We start from the raw sequence: 23,458 nt of genomic DNA, 5'->3' as shown, positions 1-23,458 counted from the left end.
GAAAGAAAGAAAGAAAGAAAGAAAGAAAGAAAGAAAGAAAGAAAGAAGAAAGAAAGAAAGAAAGAAAGAAAGAAAAAGAAATAGCAGAGCTAATAGTAGAGTCAAATCCGTATGTCCCACCACTGAAACTTCTTTGTAAGTACCATCATTACAGAATCCACCTTATCCCTCGAAATAATACTTGGTCCATAGTTCTACCCAGTTTATAAGTCTGTATTGTATAAAAATAATTTGTAGAAGCAGGGTTAAAAAACACTGGCTTACCATCTGCAGAAGTAGTATATGGAACCAGCGACTATGACAAGAAACAAGATAATGAGAATCACAGTCAAAGCCACATATTCTTTGCTCAAGGGCTGTTGGACGGTTAAAAAGAAGTGCTCGCATCGGACACCAGTGTACCCCACTTCACACCTAAAGGAAAATACGAGAAAAAGATCAGTTACTTCAAAAAAGAAATTATTGTTATGAATCAGTTGCTTAAGAACTCATCTCACACTGTAATGTAAGAAATCAACAAGGTTTGCCAAAAGTTGTAAAGAGGAATTCAAAGACTGACGTTAGAGCAGGGCCAACATTGATAAAGAGAGTTCTCAGCTCTCAGCTCAACCCTGGTGGTAAAGGGACAGGCTGGCTCACCTGCCAGGGCGGCTGACAATCTCCAATGCTGTTTTTAAGTTTTGTAGGTTTGAGGTGCTTTTTGTCAAAATCAGTGTAATTAACTCATAAAACAGGGGCTGATGTAGAGGCCCAGTGGAACCACCATCATGACAAGTATGAGAAGGAAGCATCGACGCCCTCCCCACTCTGCACCCCTGAAGTATCTGTATGATTTGAGAGCTACTCTTTGTTCCCTAACTCTAAAAAACTCACTTAATAAAGTTCCTGATAGCATGTATAACTGCATGCTAATAGTATGTATAAACAATAGCCCATGGAAATATAGGTCAACTTCAAAAAATAAAAAAAAAAATAGAGAATATAAGTTAAAAAAAAAAAACACTGGTTTTTGTTTTTGGCATATTACCTGCAGTAATTTTGACTCATGTCCACCAGGTAGATGCACTGTCCATGCAAACAGTAGCCGTTCATGTCAGAGCTACACTTGGTTATTGACACTTGAGCCACACGTGGGTTGTCTTCTATCTGAACTGTGAAGGGAACGGAAAGTTGGATATATTCTGCTGCTTTCTTTAACACATTAATCACCCTTTCCTATAATAAACATTGAGCTACTGTAGCAAAGCAGGTCAGGTGCCAATCAGTCGAGGAGAATTTTTAGAACTAGGAAGTCCCTCTAGTTATCATATTCTCTATACCAATAAACAAACATTTGACCCCCTAAGGAAAATGTCCAACAGACTAGACAAACAAAATAAGACCTGGGGCTTTAATTCACATATGAGAATCCTGAAGGATAGAAAAGGCAAGTTTAAGACACAAAAATCATTATCCTCTACAGTTATTCACTTACCCCAAGTTTGCCTTTTTTTCAAATCTCAAAATAATTCTGCAGTTCATTATTCCAAAGGAATTGCAAACTGAATCTATTAATTAATTCAAGAGAGCAAAATTCTACAATGGTTTTAAGCCAGGAAGCATGTTCTGGTGCGCATTCCCAAATTTTTGAGGCTACCGTCAAAGAAATCAATCAAAGCCTCCCCAACATCTGTAACCATGAGAACTAAACTAGACAAATCTTGACTTACAGATGCCTGGGTTAGACAAATACAACAATGAAATAGGAGCCTCATTAGAAATAGTGTTGCAACCTATAAATAAAATTCACTTTAGGATGATTTAGTTACTAAAATGTGAAGGATGCTTATGAAATAATCGAACAATAGTATCTTGATTGTAATATTTCTGCTCCAACAAACAAACAAAACAACAACAACAACAACAAAAAGTGGGAGGCAGATCAAACTTCTAGAGAACCCAATGATGAAGGAGGACAAGAGAACAAAAATACTAATTTGAGGGGTTACCTACACCCCGATGTTTATAGCAGCATGATCTACAATAGCCAAACTATGGAAACAGACCAAGTATCCACCAACTGATGAATGGATAAAGAAGTGGTATATACATATATATATATATGTATGTATATAATGGAATGAAATCTTGCCATTTGTAATGATGTGGATGGAGCTAGAGAGTATTATGCTAAATGAAATAAGCCAAAGAAAGACAAATACCATATGATTTCACTCATATGTGGAATTTAAGAAACAAAACCAATGAGCAAAGGGAAAAAACAGAGAGAGAGAGAGAGAGAGGCAAACCAAGACAGACTCATAACTATAGAGAACAAATTGATGGTTACCAGAGGGGAGATGGCAGGAGGATGGGTGAACTAGATGTTGGGGATTGAGGAGGGCACTTGTGATGAGCACTGCGTGATGTATGAAGTGCTGAATCACTGTAGTGTACACCTGAAATTAATATTACATTGTATGTTAACTAACTGGAATTTAAATAAAACTCAAAAAGAAAACCCTAAATAGTGGAGTCATAACACAAAGGAGGACAAGAGAGAAGGCGACATCGTTTTGGAAATACGCTAGTTCCTCAGGATAAGCCCTGACTCAATACTCAGACTGAATCTAAAGCAGATCTCTCCTGAACCACATCCAGAGCCCTCAGGGGTCCCTGAGGGAAACAGACTATGCATCACCTCTCTTTTGTATTCCATGCCTACGCACGGCATTTGACATGTATTAAGTACTCCATAACTATTTCTGAATGAAGGTTGTAACTAGGAAGAAAGGACATCATTTATTCCTTTCACAAAAAATAACAAAATGTATTGATTATCTACTGTGCACAAAGTTTAAATTTTCCTGTTTTGCCTGGGATCCAACCTCTAACAACGGTTTTACAGCAAAGCCAAATGAAGTCAGAATCTGATTTTCATTGTTTCCTATCACTTTAAGATCCAATCTTTCTATATAACTAGATGCCTTGTCCCTCTCCCACTAGTGATCCTTTTATATAATTTTTCCAGACCACTAGTTTGTAAGGGTGTTAAAAAAATGATTCTAACATAGCAGCTATCGGCCCCCTTTCCTCTACACTGTCATATATCCGTCCTCTGAGTACATTCCTCTTATGAACACGTGATGCCCTGGTGTCACGTTGGCAAAGCTGGGCTTACCTAACGCTGTGCAGTTATCTTCGGATTCTCCCGGGATGCAGGAAGGAATCACAGTGGTGCCCAGAACTGCTTGGAGGAGATGGAGACCTATTTATGGCGGGGGTGGGGAGGAAACAAATATATAAGCAGTGCTTCAAGGAAAGAAACCTTGATCAGATTTCCACATAACCACAGTACTATAGGGTTGTTTTAATTATTTCAAGAATTCAAATTCGATCCATCAAAACCACAAGAGAAACTAATTCGTGAAAACAGGCACATAACTGAAAATAAATGAGCCCCCACCTCCCTGTCCAAGGGTGAAAACCTTGGCATGACATTCCTGGTTACAGGTCTGACCAGCTCTACATGTCAAAGACCTGACTGTGAAGTTTGATTTCCTAAGAAGCTTAGCAATCGAAACTGTAGGATTTTCATTATTTTGCCCCACGATGTGTTCGGAGCAATGCTCCAAGGTAGAACCTATCACAAAAGAAGGCTTCAATAAAACTCAGGTTCTATTGCCGGTGACAACAAAACAAGACTCTCAACCTTAGATATGTTCCTTGTTGATTTAAGTGCCTACATTACTCTTTGCATTGTATTATGCGCAAAAGTAGATTTTGATTAGTAAAATGTAATCTAAGGAAAGTCAGAACATATCTTATCTAATATGGGAATGAACGTCCATCCTACATGAACCATGGAGCCCCAGAAGCCAGTTTCCGTCAGCCCAGTAAAAGTCTGAGGTTTTTTTATTGTGTGTTTACCACTTGAAAGACAAATGTTGGGAAAACAGCCTCCAGAATGACTCAAGTAGTTTCTGAATTGCATAGAAAGCCTAAGAAGAATCTTTTTAATTGCACCTGAAGAGGATTTAGCTGCTTCTGTTGAGGAGTTGGGCGTTTGCACTTCACCCTTCTTTCTAGTCGATATGAGTAACTGTTACATAGTCAATACGAAGGGCGGTGAGACCATTAGTTGCAATGACTGGCAGCAGTTAACACTTCTCGAACGTGGACTATATGCAGGCGTGGTTCTTATCGTCTTTATCTGTATTATCTCATTCCATCCCCTCGGTGACTCTTTGAAGAAGATACTACTGTTATCCCCGCTAGACATGAGAGAAAACTGAGACAGAGAGTTTAAGTAACTTTCCCAAGAGTGCAGAGCAATGTTGTTAATGGGCCACATTATAGAACTTGGAAACAGGCAATGACACTAGGAGATAGTGACCACCACGCAGACAAATCAGGGCAAATATAATTGAAGCAGGGCCTTTAATCCCATAGGGAGACAACAAAGTATGATGGAAAGGCAATCCCGGGAGAAAGCCTGAGTTATGTGATTTGGGAAAAATTGATTAGCTTCTCCGGATCTTAGTTTCCTCTGCTTCACGGAGTTTGGGGGTGAATTAAATGAAATGATATTTTTCCAAAATGCCTAGCGCACTAGAGACTCCCGCAAATATTCCATGCTACTCTTGATCTGGCCTCTAGTTTTAGCACCATATGTGGGTAGTGCCCTCTACTGGTCTATAACAAGATTACAAGTCTCTTTGTAATTGGGTATTTTATTTAATCCACATAAGAAAGGATTTTATTTTACTTTTTCTCAATCAGAGGAGACGTGTATATGTTAAGTATATTGCATATCATTGAGGTGCTAAAAAGGAAATTACACATCAGGATCATAGCTTATAATGTTTCATATAATGTTTCCTAATGTTTCAAACTCGACCCTTGGAACAATCCTATTAAGTAGTTACTAGCTCCAAACAACCTCAGTGCAGTTAAATTAAATGTCCAAGACCGAGTATATAGTTAGTGGCCTTAAAAATAAGAGTTAGGAATCTCTCTCTGTTCAGCAAGACGCATAATCTTTCAATGATTTGACAATACTGTTTGGAAAATTTAGAACTATCTCCTTCCCACCCCATACTTCTCCTACAATATAAATACTGCTTCCATTGGTCTTAAAGGAAACATAAATCATCTTTCTTAAATGACAACAAAAAATGGCTAAAGTTCGGATTTCACTGTCATTCAAACAGAGATAGAAAAAGATAACTTTGTCTACGTAGCGTTTTGTGGGGAGTGGGCTAGCTTCTCATACAAGCCAATTTTGTTCTCCTTTTCAATTTAATTCTGCCATGCACTTTTTCTATCAAAGAATTAAACCCTTTAGCGTACACAGTCCACTCAACACAAACCGTTGCTCTAGATGTGTGTTTTTACATCCTTGACACTCCTATGCCTCCAAGCTTCCTCAACTGAGAAAGGCTTTGGCAGAAACGTTCCCAATTCTCCCACCAAGAAATTCTTCCCACAGCCCGGGCCACCGTGCAAACATACATTTGAGGCTCGTTTCTCTATCTTTTGTGGAAATCAAAGACTAGCCTTTCCTGTTTGGATCTGTTTACAACAGCAACCTAAGACTATTACAGAATTCAGCTAATTGTTTTCGGATGTTGCTCCTTAGTCTTTTTTTTTTTTTCCTTAAGGTTTTTAGTAGTTGTTAGTTTTTCCACTGGTTCCACCTGGTCAGGCCACAGGTGAAATATTTGTCTTTGTGAATTAAAGAATGTTCAGTGCAGGGTGTGCCTCCACAAAAACTGGGCTCTCCTAACCTGTGACGCTCCCTTGGACATAGTCCATGGCTCAGGGATGGTTTCTATGAGACTCACCGCATGAATTCAACATCCGGGTCTCCTACAGATGAAATTGTAAATAATTTTAAATATTCTCAAATGAAAGGCTGCAGTACACAGCCAATAAAATAGCAAAATTGTTGCTAAATCTCCTGTCCCTCCACACAGCTCTAGTGCTTTAAAGGAGTGATTTTAAAGCTTGCTTCCGTCAACTTCATGTCTGCCCCACACCCTTGCAAACTCAAGCAGAACAGTAGGTGAAGCTGATCAAAATATTGAAAAAGTCAACCCATGGAGAATTCTGATATCCACCACCCTGTCACCCTTAAGAATCACTACTCACTATTTTAAAATCATACAGGGAAGGAAGGGATGCTAAAGTCCTATACATATATTTCCTTAATCTTACAGGGTTTTTTTTTTTCATGATTTAGTGTTACTTAACAATGATGGTCTATGATTCAATTGTAAATACTATCTCTGAGTTTTTGATCCTTGGCCATGGGTCCCTGCTAAGAAAATAATTCACTATGATATTAATTAAGGATTTGGGATAGCGTCAATGTGTCAGAAAACCGACCTGGTGGCAAACTTTACGTTGGTAACTAAAGTACCCCAAGGCCTGGGTGCCTCAGTCAGTTAAGCATCTGCCTTCGGCTCAAGTCATGATCCCAGGGTCCTGAGATCGAGCCCCGCATCGGGCTCCCTGCTCTGCGGGAAGCCTGCTTCTCCCTCCGCCTGCCGCTCCCCCTGCTTGTTTGCCCACGCTCTCTCTCTCTCTGACAAATAAATAAATAAAATCTTTCAAAAATAAATGAATAAAGTATAGAGGAATTGTGTGCAAGATGGTATGGGGTAGATGATCTGTAAACTCAAAATTGGCTTTTGGGACTCTGTTTCAATAATGCTATAAAACTCAAAATTCCTTTAGAGGCCATTATTTCTGTCAAATCTCCAAACGAGTTTTAGGAATTTGAAGCACACCTCTTCATCTCTCTGCCTTCACCTTTCAGAGATTGTGTTTCAATGAAATCTCAAATGTGCCAGCAGGAAGTGGCGCAGGTGACTCACAGGATACAAATCACCTCTACTCTGTGAGTCAGGGCCAAGCCTACGTCCTTACACAATATTGGGGCACTGTGCGTGGGAGAGGTCGAGGATCCTCATCCGAATGGGGGTATCACTAAATGCCATGGGCCCCGAGGCACTCAGAAGTGCTTGCCCAACCATCAAGAGGAATGCCAGCAGTAGGAAATGTCCTTATTTCACATGGTTTCCTCTGACCTTGCTTCCTCACAACTACACCGAGGGGCTCATCTAGAAGGAGGCTGGGATTCGGTGATTGGCTGACCAGGCCAATTCTGCAAAGTCAATTGGCAATTCTCAGGGATAAAATGGCTCTCGTGAATAACAATGAAGCAAATCAAAAAATCAAAATGAGCCCAGGTAAAATGAGATAGGTTACAGAATGAAAAGAATGCACCTTATTTTCCCATCTTAAACTTTTAGAATATTTAGACTAGAACTATAAACTCATAATGAATCATAATATTTGCCCAGCCCAAACAGGTAGCAAAATCCACTTTGTTCACGCTTTTGGTGTGGTCACATGCCTCCCCTGCTCATGGACTGTTAGTTTCCTACCTTCTTCCATGGCAGTCTATAATTTGAGGATTTGTCTGTGACAGAGTAAGCTTGGCTTGTTAGGACTTGTGGGTGAATATGCCTTCAACATTTCCAAATGCCTTCTCATTTAAAATTAAAATCCACTATTAGAAAAGGTCTGGCTTCACCTTGGCACATCATCAGATCCTGAAAAGAACTACTGTCAGTGTTTCTTAGTGACAGCCTAACTTTCCAGAGAACTAGAGAGAGACAGAGTGAGAGAGAGAATATAAACCTTGCCTTTTTCCAGCCACCATCCTCTTTCTACGGTTTTTCAGTGTTAACCTTCTAACTAAGCTTCATTAAATAATGAATGCGAAAACAAACTAGAACTATTTCAAATAAAACTGGATGAAACCAGAAGTTGGTAGGTTAAGAAATAAGTATTTCTTTTAATTTTGAGTTTTAAAAGGTAGCCATAGGATCTTCCTTGTCAAATGGCAAGAAACGATTTAATAGGCCATGCTTTTTAATTCATAGGCATTAAATAATACTCTTCAGTTCTAGTAGTAATTCCTAAATCATACTTCAATGTGCTCATATATTTTAGTCAGCCTACAAGACCGTACTGAAAGCCATTCAATCAAGAAATCGGTAAGTTAAAATGTGAGGATATAGTTTATTTTACCCCAAAATGGATTTAAAGATGCATATCATACTCATAATGGAAGCGTTCTCATAAGAGAATGCATATCAACTCTTATGGAAAGTGTACAATTTATATTAATCTGGGTGTTTGGAATTTTTGGATGAAGAGCTCTAAATATAGGACTCTCATTCCCTAAAAGCTAAAGATTCTTCTCTAGAGTATTATTTCAAATGTGCTACCAGAAATATTTTTTTTCTTCAAGCTGTTCCATGGGGGAGTCTTTTTACAACCCCTTCTACATTCACTCCCTTCCATCTTGCTTCTCACACCCATCCCTACTGACCCAATTCGGAAATTTAAATTACTATCACATTACCGTTTTGAAAGAAAAATCTCCTAAACAGCAACAGTCTGGAATGTTTGCCATTTGCCTTCTTTTAATTATGGCCATATTGTGGACTGAAGCTTTGAATACTTAATGGTATTTTTAAAACTATATTGCCGATCGTATCATTCATTCTTTATAGAAGCCTACTGCCGCAAATGAATTCACAAAAAAATAGCTTTAGATAAGTGAGCATGAAAAACATGGGTGCATAGAAGGTAATTTTAAAAGCCTCAAAGTTAATTATTTTTCATTCATAGAAATCTGTGTAAGGCAACTAGCACTTTGGAAGCACTAAGAAATTTTATTTTGTGAAAACATATTTTTTGGTTAACATGGGAGACTTCAGTGAGAAACACATCCGCCTCTGTAGTATGATAGGAGGATGGAAAGGGCTTAGTTATACTCCATAAATGGGAACGAAGGGGAGTAGCATAGCCTAGACTTACTTCTAGTAACCACATGTCTCAAACTGTATTTGTTCAATACGTATTGAGATTTTTCTATATGTAAGAGATTGAACAAAATCTGAAAGGCAAATTAATGCAAAAGACAGAGTTCCTGTCCTCAGTAGAGTCAATAGGCTACAGACTTGTGGGTGGAGAGGAAAGGAGAGAATTCATAGGTGATGCCAAGTTCCTGCAAATACCAAGGACGATGGTGCCATGAGGAGAGTAAAAGACATGGGCAACCCAGTGGTTTTGGGTGGCATTTGCAGCTAGTGGACAGGAATGAGCAAAGGAATTTGAGTTTGTAGTTCCTATTTGATCTGTTTATATTTAGGAGGCATTTGGGAATACAGTTCTTGAATGAGAAATAAAAACGCACTTACGGAGTCCATTTGAAAGTCATATGTGGAAATACGACCATTAAAGGCATAGGGGCCATTCACATGTTCCAAGGGAAATAGTATGGAATGGAAAATACTAGAGCTTGGAGGAAGAAGTGACGAGGAATGAATAGAAATGGCCACGGAAACTGAAGGAAAAAGGAGGTTCAGTGTTGTGGGATCCAAGAGAGCACTGAGTTTTAAAAGGAGGCGTGGAGTGGTTAGCAACACAATGACCGTAAGATGTGTAAAGACTCATCTTTATTCAGGGCAACTGGCACTAAAATCAGCAATAAAAATTGCTAACTTGATTTTTTTTTTAAACACTAGCATTGATTTTGTATTTGCATCCAGCTTACCATTAATACTAATTTTGTTTGCCTTGGCAACTTGAGCACTCATTCAAACTGTGAATTTTGAGTGGAGATGTGTTATGGCAATGGAAAATACACGAAGCTAGTGGTTCTCAACCTGGAGTAATATTGTCAACCAGGGACACTTGGCAATGTCTGGAGACATTTTTGTCTGTCACGACTGGGTACGTGCTACTTACATCTAGCAGGTAGAGACCGGAGTTGCTACTAAACACACTGCAATGCATAGGAGAGCCCACAAGAAAAAATTATCTAGTCTGTAACGTAAACAGAGCTAAGGCTGGAAAAACCTGCACTAGACCCGAGGTACGGAGTCCACTTCTAGTTCAGGTAATACTTTCACCTCCCTGCAGCTGAGTTTTCTTATCTCTGAAAACAGACCTAAGGAGTGGGGTAGACTGGGGTGGGGGTGGGGGGGGAATGGAATTTAGATTAGATTACTCTAAGGTTCCTTTCATTTCTAAAACAATACTTCTCTTTCTCTTACTGACTATCCATCATCCAGTCATATCACTGCTTGTGCGCTCTCTCTCTCTCTCTCTCTCTCTCTCACACACACACACACACACACACACACACATATGCACAGTGCAGATATACTTAAATTTTATTAGGCATACCATCAGCGAATACAAACTATATCAAGTGATAGAAATAAGAAAAACAAGGAAGAAAAAATGTTAAACTTTATTATTAAACAGAATTGAATTTTCAACAACTATTGCTTCGTCTTGAAAGAGTTTGCTTCTCAAGCACATTTTCAAAAAACAGCTTTCAAGTCTACCCGTGGTGGTGAAGACTCTGAAGAGAGGGCCATTCGAATCATCCATCCAACAATCACGCAGAGTGTTTTAGTCAATACGGATGGTCAAAGAGGAACATGGCAGGATTCAGGAGACGCAGGGCTGACACACACAGTGGGATGCGAAGAGGGCAGGACCAGGGATGCGAGCGTTGCAAAGGAGACCAAGACAGGCTGCAAGTTTACTTTGGAGTGGTGGGAGAAAGGAGGAGGCCGGTAACTGAGAAGGCTTCATACTTCTCTTCGGTCTTAAAGGATGAGTAGAGCTTGCACTGAAAGTGAAGTGTCAGCTCGCACAGTAGGGGGCCCGGTGTATTCGGACACGGAAACTTACACGCTGGGTTACTCACTTCCTTGGAAGTATGTTTCCTCATTTGAAATATGGGAATGACAATACATTTCCTAGCTAAAAGGGCGTTATTATAAAGATCCAATGAGGCTAAGACAGTACTTGATGATGATGATAATAGCTCTAATTTTAAAAGTGCTTTTTTATTATTTTATAATAGCATCATGTTTATCATATCTATATACAAAAACCTGACAACCTAGCTATGATCTTCATTTTATAGATGAGAAAACTGAGACTCAAAGAGGAATAAATCTTCTTAAAAGTATAAAATAAAGAAACAGAGGTATGGAATCTGTGTTCTTTACACTCTGTCTCTTGACTCAAAACTATAAAGTCTGACATATATAAACATGTGTGTGTTTATATATAAATATGAGTGGGGGGCTCCCCCCCTCCCTTTTCCTAAGGCTATTTTCAGGAGGGTTTGTATTTAGCTCACTTTCATGCCTCAAATTTAAAATTCAGGATTTTTGACCTAAGAAATTAAGGGATATCATTTTTTTCAGGACAATTATCAAATCGTCTTGTGTATCATAAATACTATTACAGGGGTGCCTGGGTGGCTCAGTTGGTTAAGCATCTGGCTCTTGGTTTCGGCTGCGGTGGTGGTCTCGTGGGAACAAACCCTGGGACCAGCTCTGAGTGCAAAGTCTGCTTGGGATTCTCGCTCTCCTTCACCCTCTGCCCCAACCCCCCACACCACCCTATTCCCCTGCTCTCTGTCTCTCTCTCTGAAATGAATGAATAAATCTTTAAAAGAAAGTACTATTATAAATAGTATCCATGTTAACGAAATCATGGCTTTAACCTAGAATGTCACCAAATCTCTATTTGCCCTGTAACTAAACACCCAGCTTTACATAAACTGCATTGCCAGAGGACACTGAATCAGTGACATTACTTCATTTTTCAAAGGTTCCAGAGTTGCCATACCAAGGATGGCTGTCAGGGTGCTCCTCCCTAAGGATCTCTCCTGTTAGGGCTTTGGGGAGTCTTCCCATTGTCTTCCAAAGGAATGTTCCAGGCAGCAGTCACAGCCCTATTACTTAGACCATTTGCATAGGCCTATATTCAGAGTGAAGCCTGACAGTTGTGGGAACCACAGCTTAACCTACAGTCTCTTTGAAGAGGATTTCTTACATGCCATTTGCATCTCTTAACCATCATTAACCAGGAAATCTAAGATTCTTGGGCAAAACGGACAGAAGGCATTCAAATTCAATTTTTCCAAAGCAACTAGGTGAATATTGTCCTTTTTTCTTTTTTAACCAAGGAAGCATGTTTATTTTCTCACTCTTAACAGAAATATGCTATAGGGGTGCATGGATAGTGCAGTGGGTTGGGCGTCTGACTCGTGGTTTCAGCTCAGGGGGTGATCTCAGGGTCGTGGGATCCAGCCCATGTGGGTTCCAGGCTTAGTGGGAAGTCTGTTTAGGACCCTCTCTCCCTCTCCTCTGCCCCTGTCTGCTGTGCTCTCTCTCTCTCTCTCTCTCTCTCTCTAAAATAAATACATCTTGGGGCACCTGGGTGGCTCAGATGGTTAAGCGTCTGCCTTTGGCTCAGGTCATGGTCCCAGGGTCCTGGGATCGAGCCCCGCGTCCCAGCTCCTGGCTCAGTGGGGGGCCTGCTTCTCCCTCTCCCTCCGCCTCTCCCCTGCTCATGCTCTCTCTCTCTCTCTCTCTCTCTCTGTATCTCTGTGTCTCAAATGAATAAATAAAATCTTTAAAAAAATAATAAATAAAATCTTTTAAAAAAATGTGCTGTAGATTCCAACTTAGTCCCTTATTAATACTACATTAAATTCACAATACTATAAAAAGCTACAAGGAATAAAAAAGACATAGATACCCTTCTCCTTGATTGATTTACTTAATATACATCTAGGCAAATGCAGAAATAAGGCCTCAGTCAAATGATGTAATGACTACTTGGGAATAAAAGTCCTATCCTGGGAACGGTGTGGATTAAAAATGCCGAATATGGGTTAAGTAAAAATTCAACATGTTTTAGCACAGCTTAAGAAAACAGTCACGTCCTTTCTGTGCCTGATTTTGAGTGATACCATAAAGATACCATTCTTGTACATATGCTTGTCCCCATAACAGGTTCAAAGCCTTGGGGCAGCCCCCAGACTACCCTGAAACTTCTGCATTAGAACCTGTAATTTTTATTATGTTTCTGATAATCCTAAGACCCTTTGGCTCCTCACACATTATTCCAGAACAACCGTGCCATTTACTATCATCTCTAAGTATCTGACTTCACTTAGGGTTAGTCTCTTCATTTGTCACAGGGCTAATCATACCTACCTCATACAGTGATAATTTTTTTAAAGATTTTATTTATTTATTTGACAGAGAGAGAGTGAGAGAGAGAGAGAGAGAGAGAGAGAGAGAGAGCACAAGCGGGGGAGGGGGCGGCAGGCAGAAGGAGAGGGAGAAGCAGGCTCCCCGCTAAGCAGGGAGCCTGATGCGGGGCTCGATCCCAGGACCCCAGGATCATGACCTGAGCCGAAGGCAGAAACGACTAAGCCACCCAGGCACCCCTCATACAGTGATTTTTAAGGAATAAATGAGATGATACATATAAAGCACTTAACACACAACATGGTTAGCTCACAGTAGGCATTTGGTAACTGTTCATTTCTTTCCCACCTCCTGGATTTGAGCCCCAGTGCTGAACCACACACCTCAATTACCCAAATTGTTCACATGGTAAGATGATGGAGGAAGGCAGGTTAGGTGGTGTCAACACTCAGGCAATTCATAAACTCTCAGGGCCAACAGAAAAGATCTGAGCTGAGCCAATGTCTCATTGAGACCTGTGCTTCTCATATTCTCAGGAAAGAATGTTTGTTCTGCTCAGTTCTCTGTCATTGTACAATGAAGTAGGACTAAACTGTCTTGGAGATGGTATTCAGGAACATGATCAAAAGCCCATTTGGGTATCAATGAAAATGTTGGCTTTTAGATAGAGAGCCTTTCTAAACATTAATTGCAGAACTCAAGATGAAAATTTCTCGTCTTTGCTCTGGACCAATCACAAGATTAGAAATGGTATTTCAGTTCTAAAATTGTAGATTACTTATAAATGTGTTCTCTAGTTTGGGGAATCTCAATCCTTTTACTTAGAATTCAGTAAACTAAAAGTGCCAGCAAATCCAGGTGTGAACTTTCTCAGTTTAGGCCTGCTTTTCTAGGGCAACTTGGGTCATACTTTCCCATTATAGAAAGCAAGAACGTCAATATCAAATATTTACGAAATTTAAAAGTAACCAAGTGATCATATGAATGTGTAGCAATTTAAATCTGCAATGTATTTGAGACCGAGGATGAAACTGAAGGCATCTACATTTTTTCCAGTCATAAATAGACATAAATTCCACACACACAAAAAAGCCATAACAAAATATTTGCTGAAATCTGAAATAAACATCTTCTTTTGAAGAACAGACATTTGGGAAAAGTATTTCCAGGTAATCTTTTGTTTGGCGTGGGGAGGCAATTTCAGAAATGCCAGGTGGCCTTGTCTTTTTTACATGTGCTCTGGAATAAAGCTACTGGACTTGCAGACCTGATCAGAGTATAGAGATCTGATAGAGAACTTCAAACAGGAACTTTCCTAGTGGCAGAGAAATATCTAAACAAACTGGGAAAACAGAAACTGACCTAGCTCATTTGGAAATGGGCTTGGCGGCTGATGAAATAGGTGAACTATAATTAAGTAATGCAATAAAGGAGTTAAACTCTTTCATGACAACAAAAACACACACAACACACTCTCTAGGTGGGTAGTAACCAGGTTATTCATAGGCTCTTGCTGTCTCAAATTAGAATATTCAATGAGTGGCCCAGAACCACACTGGCATTGTTCAGACGCAACCCTACAGGTAGAAAGAAAAAAAAAAAAAAGCACTGAGCCATTCTGACCTCTAGGTTAATTTCTAACTCTAGGAAGACTGTCACCTTTCCAATTGTATTCTTTCCACGGAGCCTTCAAAACAAAGATAGCAAAGCCACATTATTTACTGCGAATCTTCTAGCAAGTCATTCTTAGCACAGTTTTGGCAGAAACCACAGATCCAGTTTCTACTTCTGTTCCTAAACATGTATAAGTAAGTTCCAACTATGCAGGGTATGCATGTCATTAGGTCTCCAGCCCTGAGATAAGGCGTGTCGAAATAATAATTTAACTGTCACATCCTGCATAGGTAGAGTTAATTTGTTAGGGGAATTTGCCCCACTGCAACCCCAGAAGGAATGTGAGGCTGGCAACTTTTATTTCCTTATTAAAATTTTCCTATAGACATATGAGGAATTAGACAGAAACGATATCTTTTTCAAACCAGAAGGCTCACGAAGGATTTCTTTTCCTGTCCGCAATATCTAAATCATCTCAAATAAAAAGGCAGGCATTAAAATGCACTCATCAATTACTGGCGATGGGGAGCAATAAGCAGCAAGAGAAAAGTGCCGGCCCAGCCTCCCTGGGTGCGGGCTTTCGGGAGGAAATCGGAAGCCTCAAGGTGTTGGGGGTCCGGGGGCTGGGAGCAGCGCCAGGCGGCGCCCCGGCCCCTCCAGCTCCAGGTAGGCTTTTAATTCTGTGGCTCCTGGAGCTCCCGCAAAGCTGCCACCCGCGTGCGCCCTCGCCCCCAGAAACTTAACCAGACTTGCTGGAGAAAACTGAGGTGGCTCTGGTCTCTACTCCCGCCCCCTTCCCTCTCCCGGCAACAAGAAAGAACAAAACTTGAAATGTTAACAGTGCTTCCCCGGTCTCGGGATTTCTAGAACTGGCAGCTTCAAAAGAAAGAAACAAAGGCTTTTCAACTTTTTATTTTGCCTATTACGGAGCCTGCATTAATTCCTGCTGCATAACAATAGTTCATTTTTCAATGAAAGACATTCGTAACCCCGCTTTCCCGCCTTCCCCATCCCACCGCACTCCATCCCCGGCTAGAGGGCCACCCGCACGCGCCGAACCAGAGTCGTCGTTTGAAACGGGGGCCCCCTCAGCCTGGGGGCAAGCTCCGGGCTGTCGCGACCGAGGCCGGCGGGCGGGTGCGGGCCCGGGGCGGCGGGGCGAGGCGCGCGAGCTCTTACCCAGGCACAGCAGCAGTGCGGGGACGCGGCCGGCGCGGCGCGGCTCCATCCTCCTTCCCGCGGCGGGCGGCGGCGCGGCGCGGGCTCCGGGGCCGGGCGGCGGGCGGCGGGCGCACCGGCGGGGGCGGAAACGCGCGGGGCTGCGGCGCGGCGGAGAGAGCCTGGAGGGGCCACGCGACGGCCGCGTCCCTCTGACACCCGGTGTGTCCGGCGAGTGAGCTCCACGGCCGGGCGCTTCGACCTTTATAGCTCCGGGGAGGGGCCTCGGCCCCGGGACATAGTAGCGGGGTGAGGTACAAAGAGCCCAGAGTTTCGTAAGAGGCCGCGTGGGAGGAGTGGCCAGAGACTGTCCGGATGTCATCCTCCCTTTCTGAACACCTGAGAGTGCTTGAGGAATGAAAAAGTGCCCTTCTGATTAGCCGGGGACTACTCCCCAAACTTTTCCATCTGCTTCTCCGACTCTGCGGAAGGAGGTGGCGAGCGTGGACCAGACGGATCGGTTTGCTCTGTGGGGTCACCTGCCCTGGAGTGGGTGGCTTTAGTTGCTCTGGGTGACAGGCCTAACTTGAATCCGTCCGTCTACCAGCCAGGGTTGGCAATCCAGTAGGCGCTTTTGGAGAGCCGTGCGCGTGAGGGACTTGAAGTTTGTCTTTCCCATCCACGCCTTCCTTCCCAGCAGCTCGGCTTCCAGCTAGGGGCAGGCATTTATGGCTTCAAAGTGTAGTCATGAGGAGAAGCCCTAAATTAGCTTTTCTCTGTCCTGTTTGCCATCCATCAGCCTGCAGCTTTTGCTTCGCCGAATGTTGCCGTATTCCTCTCTCTCCCCGGTACAGAATCTTCCCATGACGTTCCATTGCCTTTCAAACAAGGCCTGTCAAGATGTGGACCAAACCAGTCTTTTCAACCTCGGCTCCCACTACTAGTTCACCAGACAAACGGTCTCACTGGCCTCAGCCAGGCCGGAAAACTCTATGCCTTTGCTTACTCCTGCTCTCCTGCCTTTGCGGATGGGGCAATGGCTGCTTTTTCCTGGCGCTAGTGAAATCCTTCTCAGTTTGCTGTTTCTCCCGAAGGGCCTGGATTTCTTGAGCCCACAGGGATCTCTTTTCACTCTGACCTCTTACAGCTTGCTCTGCCCCCTAGGCTTATAGAATTCTAGATCTGGTACTTCACATGTGATGAAACCCCTTTCTATTGTTTTGTTTTGTTTTTCTTGTTTGTAAGCCTTATGTTCAGATCTGTATGAATACATAAATTGTCTTACCTTTTCTTGTATTTCCTGTAGGGCATAAGAAGTGAGTCAATTTAACAGTAATGAAAACATATTTGAATAGAAAGTAGAATCTGCTGGGTGATGATAGCTCCTTACCTGTCTATGTTTTAATGGTTTTCTTCTTATTAATTCTTTCCCTTTTTTGGTTTGCTTGTTCGTTTGTTTTTTTTAATCTTGGCCTTTTTCTTCCTCACCCCAAGGGGTGCCTGGTAATGTCCAGAACTCTCACATTGGAAACAACTACTTCGTCCTCTCAGTGGCAAAGATCATGGGTTTTACATCTAGACTTGTCTGCATGTGAATCCTTGGATGACTTATTTCATCTCTCTCAGTTTCCTCATATGTAAAATATGGATAATAATAGTATTTAACTCATAGGAAGATAATGAAAGTGCTTACCATAGTGCCTAGCATAAAGCTCACATGCATTAAAAATACTTATTACCGTACATCAACACTGATGCATAGGATGATGGTACTTGGTCAGTATTCATGAGTTAAGTGAATTAATGAACGGTAGGTTAGAGATAGGATTTTGAGTTCCTAAGTCTAGCTTCTGAATCTACCTGGAAAACAGGCAGTAAGCAACTTCTTACTTAGCTGCTTTTTTGTAAAAGAACTAGTGGAGCCAGGAAAGATGATCGTAGTCATGGGTTAGCTTTCTGGAGCATTGATAGGGATCACAAGTTTGGTAAATTCGAATTTGGAAAAGGGACCCACCGCTGGCTACATAATGCCTTTTTGCAGATCGCATTGGGAAAAGAGGGAGCTCAAGGGTCTCAAAAACTGGAGCAGAATTCTTAAGAATGGGGTGTCAGCTGGAAATGTTTCCTTATTCTGCACAAGGATGCTGTCAGATACTTGCAAGGAGTGACAGGAAGAAGGATCTTATTAGTCCCGATTAATATCCTGTTTCATCAAATACGGTGTCGTGCTTTGTGCTCAAAAGAAGGATGGGGTGGGAAGGCACTGGGGAGAATGGGGTCAGGGTGCAACAGTCAACTCCGTGGTATTGATACGTGGGGAGGAATTTTTTCACTTTGTAGCTGATACCTTGCAAGCATGAGATGTCATCACGAAAAAATCCCTGTGCTTCTCCCAAAATTTTCCATGGCAGTGTGCTCTCCTCTGTGCTGATTTCACATGGTGTGAAGAAATCTTTTCTTTATTGGTTCTATGTTTACTCAATTTTCTAGCCATTAGTTTTTGAGAATGACTCCGTCATGACACATCAGGGAATATTTGTCGCTGCCTCTGCAAAACAGTCTTCTTTTTTTTTTTTAATAATTGGATACAATTTTCATTAATCGTTCATTTAAATATACATATACATAGTCTGAAGTACAATCATAATACCTCTTAAAGGCACAAAACATAGTTGAAGATAGGACAGTTCAAGAAGACAATAATCAAGTCATAGGGAATTTCTTAGCTAGGAAGTGACTTAGAGACATCAGTTAGATCAGTAGTTCCCAATCTGAGCAACGCTGCATTGCGATTATTTTTCCAAGGGGTTAGTAAGTCTAAGTAATATCTATAGACTAAATACATAATATAGCTATCTAATGCTGGTTTAATGTATTGAGCCTTTATTGTGATGATTAAAACATATTCCTTTTAAATTGATCCTGAATTCAAGGTGGCTTGGTGGCGTATGGTTTTCAGTTGATACACAACTAACCTGTAACCACCATGGGGGGCGGGGGAGGATAGGTCCTAAAAATAAGGCCTGTGAGAAACCTAGACTAGCAGCGTACACGTATAGGCCCAAACTGGTATCAGCACGACCGACTGCAGCCAGAGCGGGCCCTGGGGCCTGACCAGAGAGCCAGCATCTAGCCTCAGACAAGAACTGAGAAAGTTTGCAATTCTTTCATCTCTTGCTTTTTCCCTAAAGTTAGCGCTCTTTGGGACTGCAGATGGCACTTGTTTATTATGAAATCACTGCTTTTCAAACTGACAACTACGCATACCTACTTTGGTGAATTAGCTTTTATATGATACAAAATGTTTAAAGTCTTTTATTAGCTAGTGCTTCACAAGAACCACAGAGGTGGAATGGTTTTGGATTGCTTTAATACAGGGAAGGCATTGACAAATCCAGGAAAGTGTCCAAGATCAGATTGCTAAATTTAATATTTAAAATATAAGACCTGCCTGGGTGGCTCAAGTCGGTTGAGCATTGGACTCTTGACTTTGGCTCAGGTTGTGATCTCAAGGTCTGGGATTGAGCCCCAAGTCTGGCTCCATGCTCGGGGGAAGAGTCTGCTTGAGATTCTGTCCCTCTCCCTCTGCTCCTCCCTCTGCTCTCTCTCACTCTCTCTCTCTCTGACTCTCAAATAAATAAATAAAATCTTTAAAAAAATAATATGAGAACTTGAACATGAATTCTATTCTGTCAGATGCCAACATTTGAAAAAACGGATTTTATTCTAAATTTAGTCATATGGGGCCTTTTTAACAAGTTCCATTTGAATGAAGAATTTATGTCTTTTATGATAATGGTTTAAATATATGCTTAAATTAATAATATCATATAAAATACAAATAAAGCACAAATTTCCAAGCAAAATTCTTGGCTCCCTGTTTCCCCATAACTTCCATGGCACAGTGACTGTTTTGCTTTTCTCCTTGACCAACAATCAACAGAATACAATGCTATTTAGGCACATGTCTCGTTTATTCATTTGTTCAGCAAATATTTATTGAATGTCTCCGTAATGGCATTATTATATTGATATAGGTCAATAGAGATATACAGTTACTTCCCTGAATCCAAAGAACTTTTAATCCACCTAGAGATAAAACAGAGAAAAGGAGAAGCACATATTGAATGTAGTGATAGTCTCTTTTATTTAAATAGCCTCCATCATAGACTTTTTAAAAAGGGTCTTTTTCTCTGGATTAATTCATTTTTAATTGAGAAGTAGATTAAGAATTCAAAATGGAGGGGTGCCTGGGTGGCTAAGTTGGTTAAGTGTCTGCTTTTGGCTCAGGTCATGATCCCAGAGTCCCAGGGTCCTGGGACTGAGCCTGCATCTGGCTCCCTGCTCAAGGAGGCGTCTGTTTCTCCCTCTCCCTCCGCCCCTCCCCTCCACTTGTGCTCTCTCTCCTGTCTCTCAAATAAATAAATAAAATCTTAAAAAAAAGTGAATTCAAAATGGAAAGTTCCCTTGTTTTTCTTTCAGTGTATAATTAAAGAAGTAGAAAAAAATAGAAATTGAGAATGTTTTCATGTCTACTAAATAGTAAATTACATTTTCTCATTGATTGACCTGATAATCTGAGGTTTTTCTTAAATTAAAAGTGATTCCGGGGCTCCTGGCTGGCTCAGTCAGGAGGGCATGCAACTCTCAACCCTGGGATTGTGAGTTCATGTCCCACGTTGGTATAGAGATTACTTAAAAATAAAATCTATAAAAGAATGAGTGATTCCAACAGATTTAAAAATTTACATAGCATTTAAATGTTCAATGAATGGTGTGGATGGCTAATTCGCTGATTAGATGAGCAGAGTCACTAAAAACAGTATCTTCTGTTTGTAGTTTAATTTGGATACAGAACTATAGGTGGAAAGGAACATGAAAGTAGTTGATATTTGTTCTTAAATCTAAATGAGATGAGCCTAATAATACTACTACTAATAGCAAATAATATTCATAACTAACATTTTTAACTCACTCGGGAGCTTAAGATACATTTGCTTACTAATTCCTCAAAGTAACCCTATATTTTATTCCCCCTTTACAGATGAGACTAAGGCAAAAAATATTAAGAAATTGGTGCAAGGCCCTTCAGCTCATAAACAACAGAGACAGGATTCAGATCAGACAGCCTGATGACAGCCAGGACTACGCTCCTCACCACACATTCCATTGGTTTGATCTGTAACATTTAGTGTGCTGAAAGTGCAGGGTTTGCCCTATGTTCCATTCTGTCATATATTTTCATTAAAATCCACGTTTCTGGGGGTCTCTAGTCTCCGATTACTTGCAAAGAGCATTCATGTCCCTTTGCAGATAGTTTTTATACCCTTTTATTAGAAAGAACATCTATGTTATTTTCCTATTAAGGAGAAAATCACACACACACACACACACACACACACACACACACACACACAGGGAGAAAATCACGGGTGCCAGTCTTCCAGCTTCCAATGTCAAAGCACTCGTTAATCTCACTTTTTCACTGTTCATTGTGCTTATGGAAAACATGTTATTCTAAAAACGTCACATTGAAATGGCATCTGTGAATCTAGCAACGGAATCCCCCGAAAAATCACTCTAGAATCCCAGAATGTAAAAAGTTCCAGATACGATATGATCTGAGGAGCTGCTGATGCTGAGGTTGCTGCTGCTCGGACTTGCCCTGAGTTGTGCCCTAATAATAGAAAAGCCTCCCCTCCTGTCACGCATGTGTGCCCACAGAGCATTAATCACACACGTAGTGATGATGAATTAGGAATGCAGCTATCCCTATTTAAAGCATTGCTGTTTCACATTGAGCTAACGCCTACTTGCTTGTAATCAACCAATCGTGCCCCGCATCCCTGCTGCTACTCCTTCAACATTTTACATTAAAATGTTAACTTTCACAGAGTCATTGATTCAATGATCATCTCACGTTTGGTCACTCAACAAACATTTTATGTCTCATACCATCACAAATCGGTCTTTGAGAAACTTTGCATTGTATTGCTAACATATTTGTGTGATCATTGTAGGATTACATATGGATTTACATGGTTTTAGAAGTTTTGAATGTTAATGTTCTTCTTAGGTGTGGAAAAAGGAGAAACTATACACATCAGACATTTCAACCTGAAACTGTCTTGTCTTTCAATCTCCCAAAGTTACCTGAATTGCTTTCTAAATTTAAGTCTCAATAAACTTTACTTTATGAAGACTCTAGGGGTAAAAATATCTAGAAGACAGAATGGAATGCCACAAAAATCCTGGGAGGGTTTTATGATTGATACTCTTTTCTTTGTTTAGCACTACTACTCACAAACAAGTAAGAAATTGCTAGCAAAAGCAACAAAACAATAACTATTAAAGTCTTTATGTTAATTGTATTGTATATTACTGGTAATATTTGACTTGGAAAATCTGGCCAATAAAATTACAAATAAATAAGATTATACTGTATCTTGCAATGCACCCTCTGTATAAGGAATTATTTATGTAAATTGTTAATATTTTGTTGTTTGGCTGGCAAGACGCAGGTTCTCACCCATGGCTGCACTTCAAAATCACTTGGTCAGCTTCAGAAAAAGTAGACACTTGCGCCTTACCTTCCCAGAGATTCTGACTCATTTGGTTTTGGAAAGGCCTCAAGTAAATGTATTTTTACCAACAGACAGCCTGATGCTTTAGCTAAAATACAGAAGAAGAGAAATAATACTAACACACACATTTTAGATTCAAGTTCTAGTCCTGACTGAAAATAAGTTGGTGGGTGATTTTGTATAGGTCATTTAACTTCTCTGAGCCAGGCTCTTCTCGTCCTTAAAACGCAGGTTTGAACTACCCGATGTCTAATGGAATGGCTTTGTAGGACCTCTGTAATATGGTACTAAGATGGAACCACAGCTTTATTATCTCTCAACTGTGCCTTTTAGCATTGAGCAATTTTAAGCAAGTGTGTAAAGGCATTGGCTTAAATATCCCAGAGTGATCACAGAGATAATGTCCTCAGGATATGCAAAAGTAGTTCATCTTATAAACAGGTTTCTCCAGTTTTCTAAAATCTTGCCTCAATCTCCCCTGGATCTTTGCTTAGGCCTTGTTTTCCTTTTTTTTTTAATTTCCTTCCTGGGGCACCTGGGTGGCTCAGTCGGTTGAACGTCCAACTCTTAATCTCAGCTCAGGTCTCCATCTCAGGATTGTGAGTTCAAGCCCCGTGTTGGGCTCTAAACTGGACGTGGAGCCTACTAAAAAAATAAAATAAAAAATAAAAAAATAAAAAATAAAATTCTTCCCTTTGCTCACAACTTAAGAATCATGAATTTCACACACACATATGCACACACACACACACACACACACACACAAACCTTGGAAATTAGAAACTAGAAAATCTAGGTCCCATTGCAGATAAAGAGGACTGTATTATTAAGGACCCAAACCATATTCATAAAGTTTCACTTTTTTTTTTAGAGATTTTATTTATTTATTTGACAGAGAGAGAGACAGCGAGAGAAGGAACACAAGCAGTGGGGAGTGGGGAGCCCGATGCGGGGCTCAATCCCAGGACCCTGAGATCATGACCTGAGCCGAAGGCAGACGCTTAACCATCT

At 40.8% G+C, this 23,458-nt stretch overlaps 1 protein-coding gene and 1 long non-coding RNA gene across 2 annotated transcripts in view; one reads left to right on the top strand and one right to left on the bottom strand.

Moving 5' to 3' along the window:
• The window catches only part of EREG (epiregulin), a 20,256-nt gene extending 4,011 nt beyond the window's left edge, over window positions 1-16,245 (bottom strand). The window contains exons 1-4 of the mRNA XM_073892648.1: window positions 15,885-16,245; window positions 3,161-3,247; window positions 1,028-1,151; window positions 265-414 (exon numbers count right to left, since the gene is read on the bottom strand). Coding sequence (XP_073748749.1) covers window positions 265-414; window positions 1,028-1,151; window positions 3,161-3,247; window positions 15,885-16,245 — 722 coding nt within the window. The remainder of the gene's footprint in view (window positions 1-264; window positions 415-1,027; window positions 1,152-3,160; window positions 3,248-15,884) is intronic.
• Window positions 1-21,088, top strand: part of LOC141372473 (uncharacterized) — a 68,186-nt gene extending 47,098 nt beyond the window's left edge. Inside the window, exon 3 of the long non-coding RNA XR_012377734.1 lies at window positions 20,908-21,088. This is a non-coding gene — a long non-coding RNA (uncharacterized lncRNA). The remainder of the gene's footprint in view (window positions 1-20,907) is intronic.
• Window positions 21,089-23,458: the final 2,370 nt, after the last annotated feature.

This window comes from Callorhinus ursinus, unplaced genomic scaffold (genome assembly GCF_003265705.2).
Source record: "Callorhinus ursinus isolate GAN/ISIS: 27379988/994484 unplaced genomic scaffold, GSC_fseal_2.0 scaffold4, whole genome shotgun sequence".
NCBI lineage: Eukaryota > Metazoa > Chordata > Mammalia > Carnivora > Otariidae > Callorhinus > Callorhinus ursinus.
The sequence above is the reverse complement of the archived record's forward strand: the minus strand, read 5'-3'. Positions and strand labels throughout refer to the sequence as shown.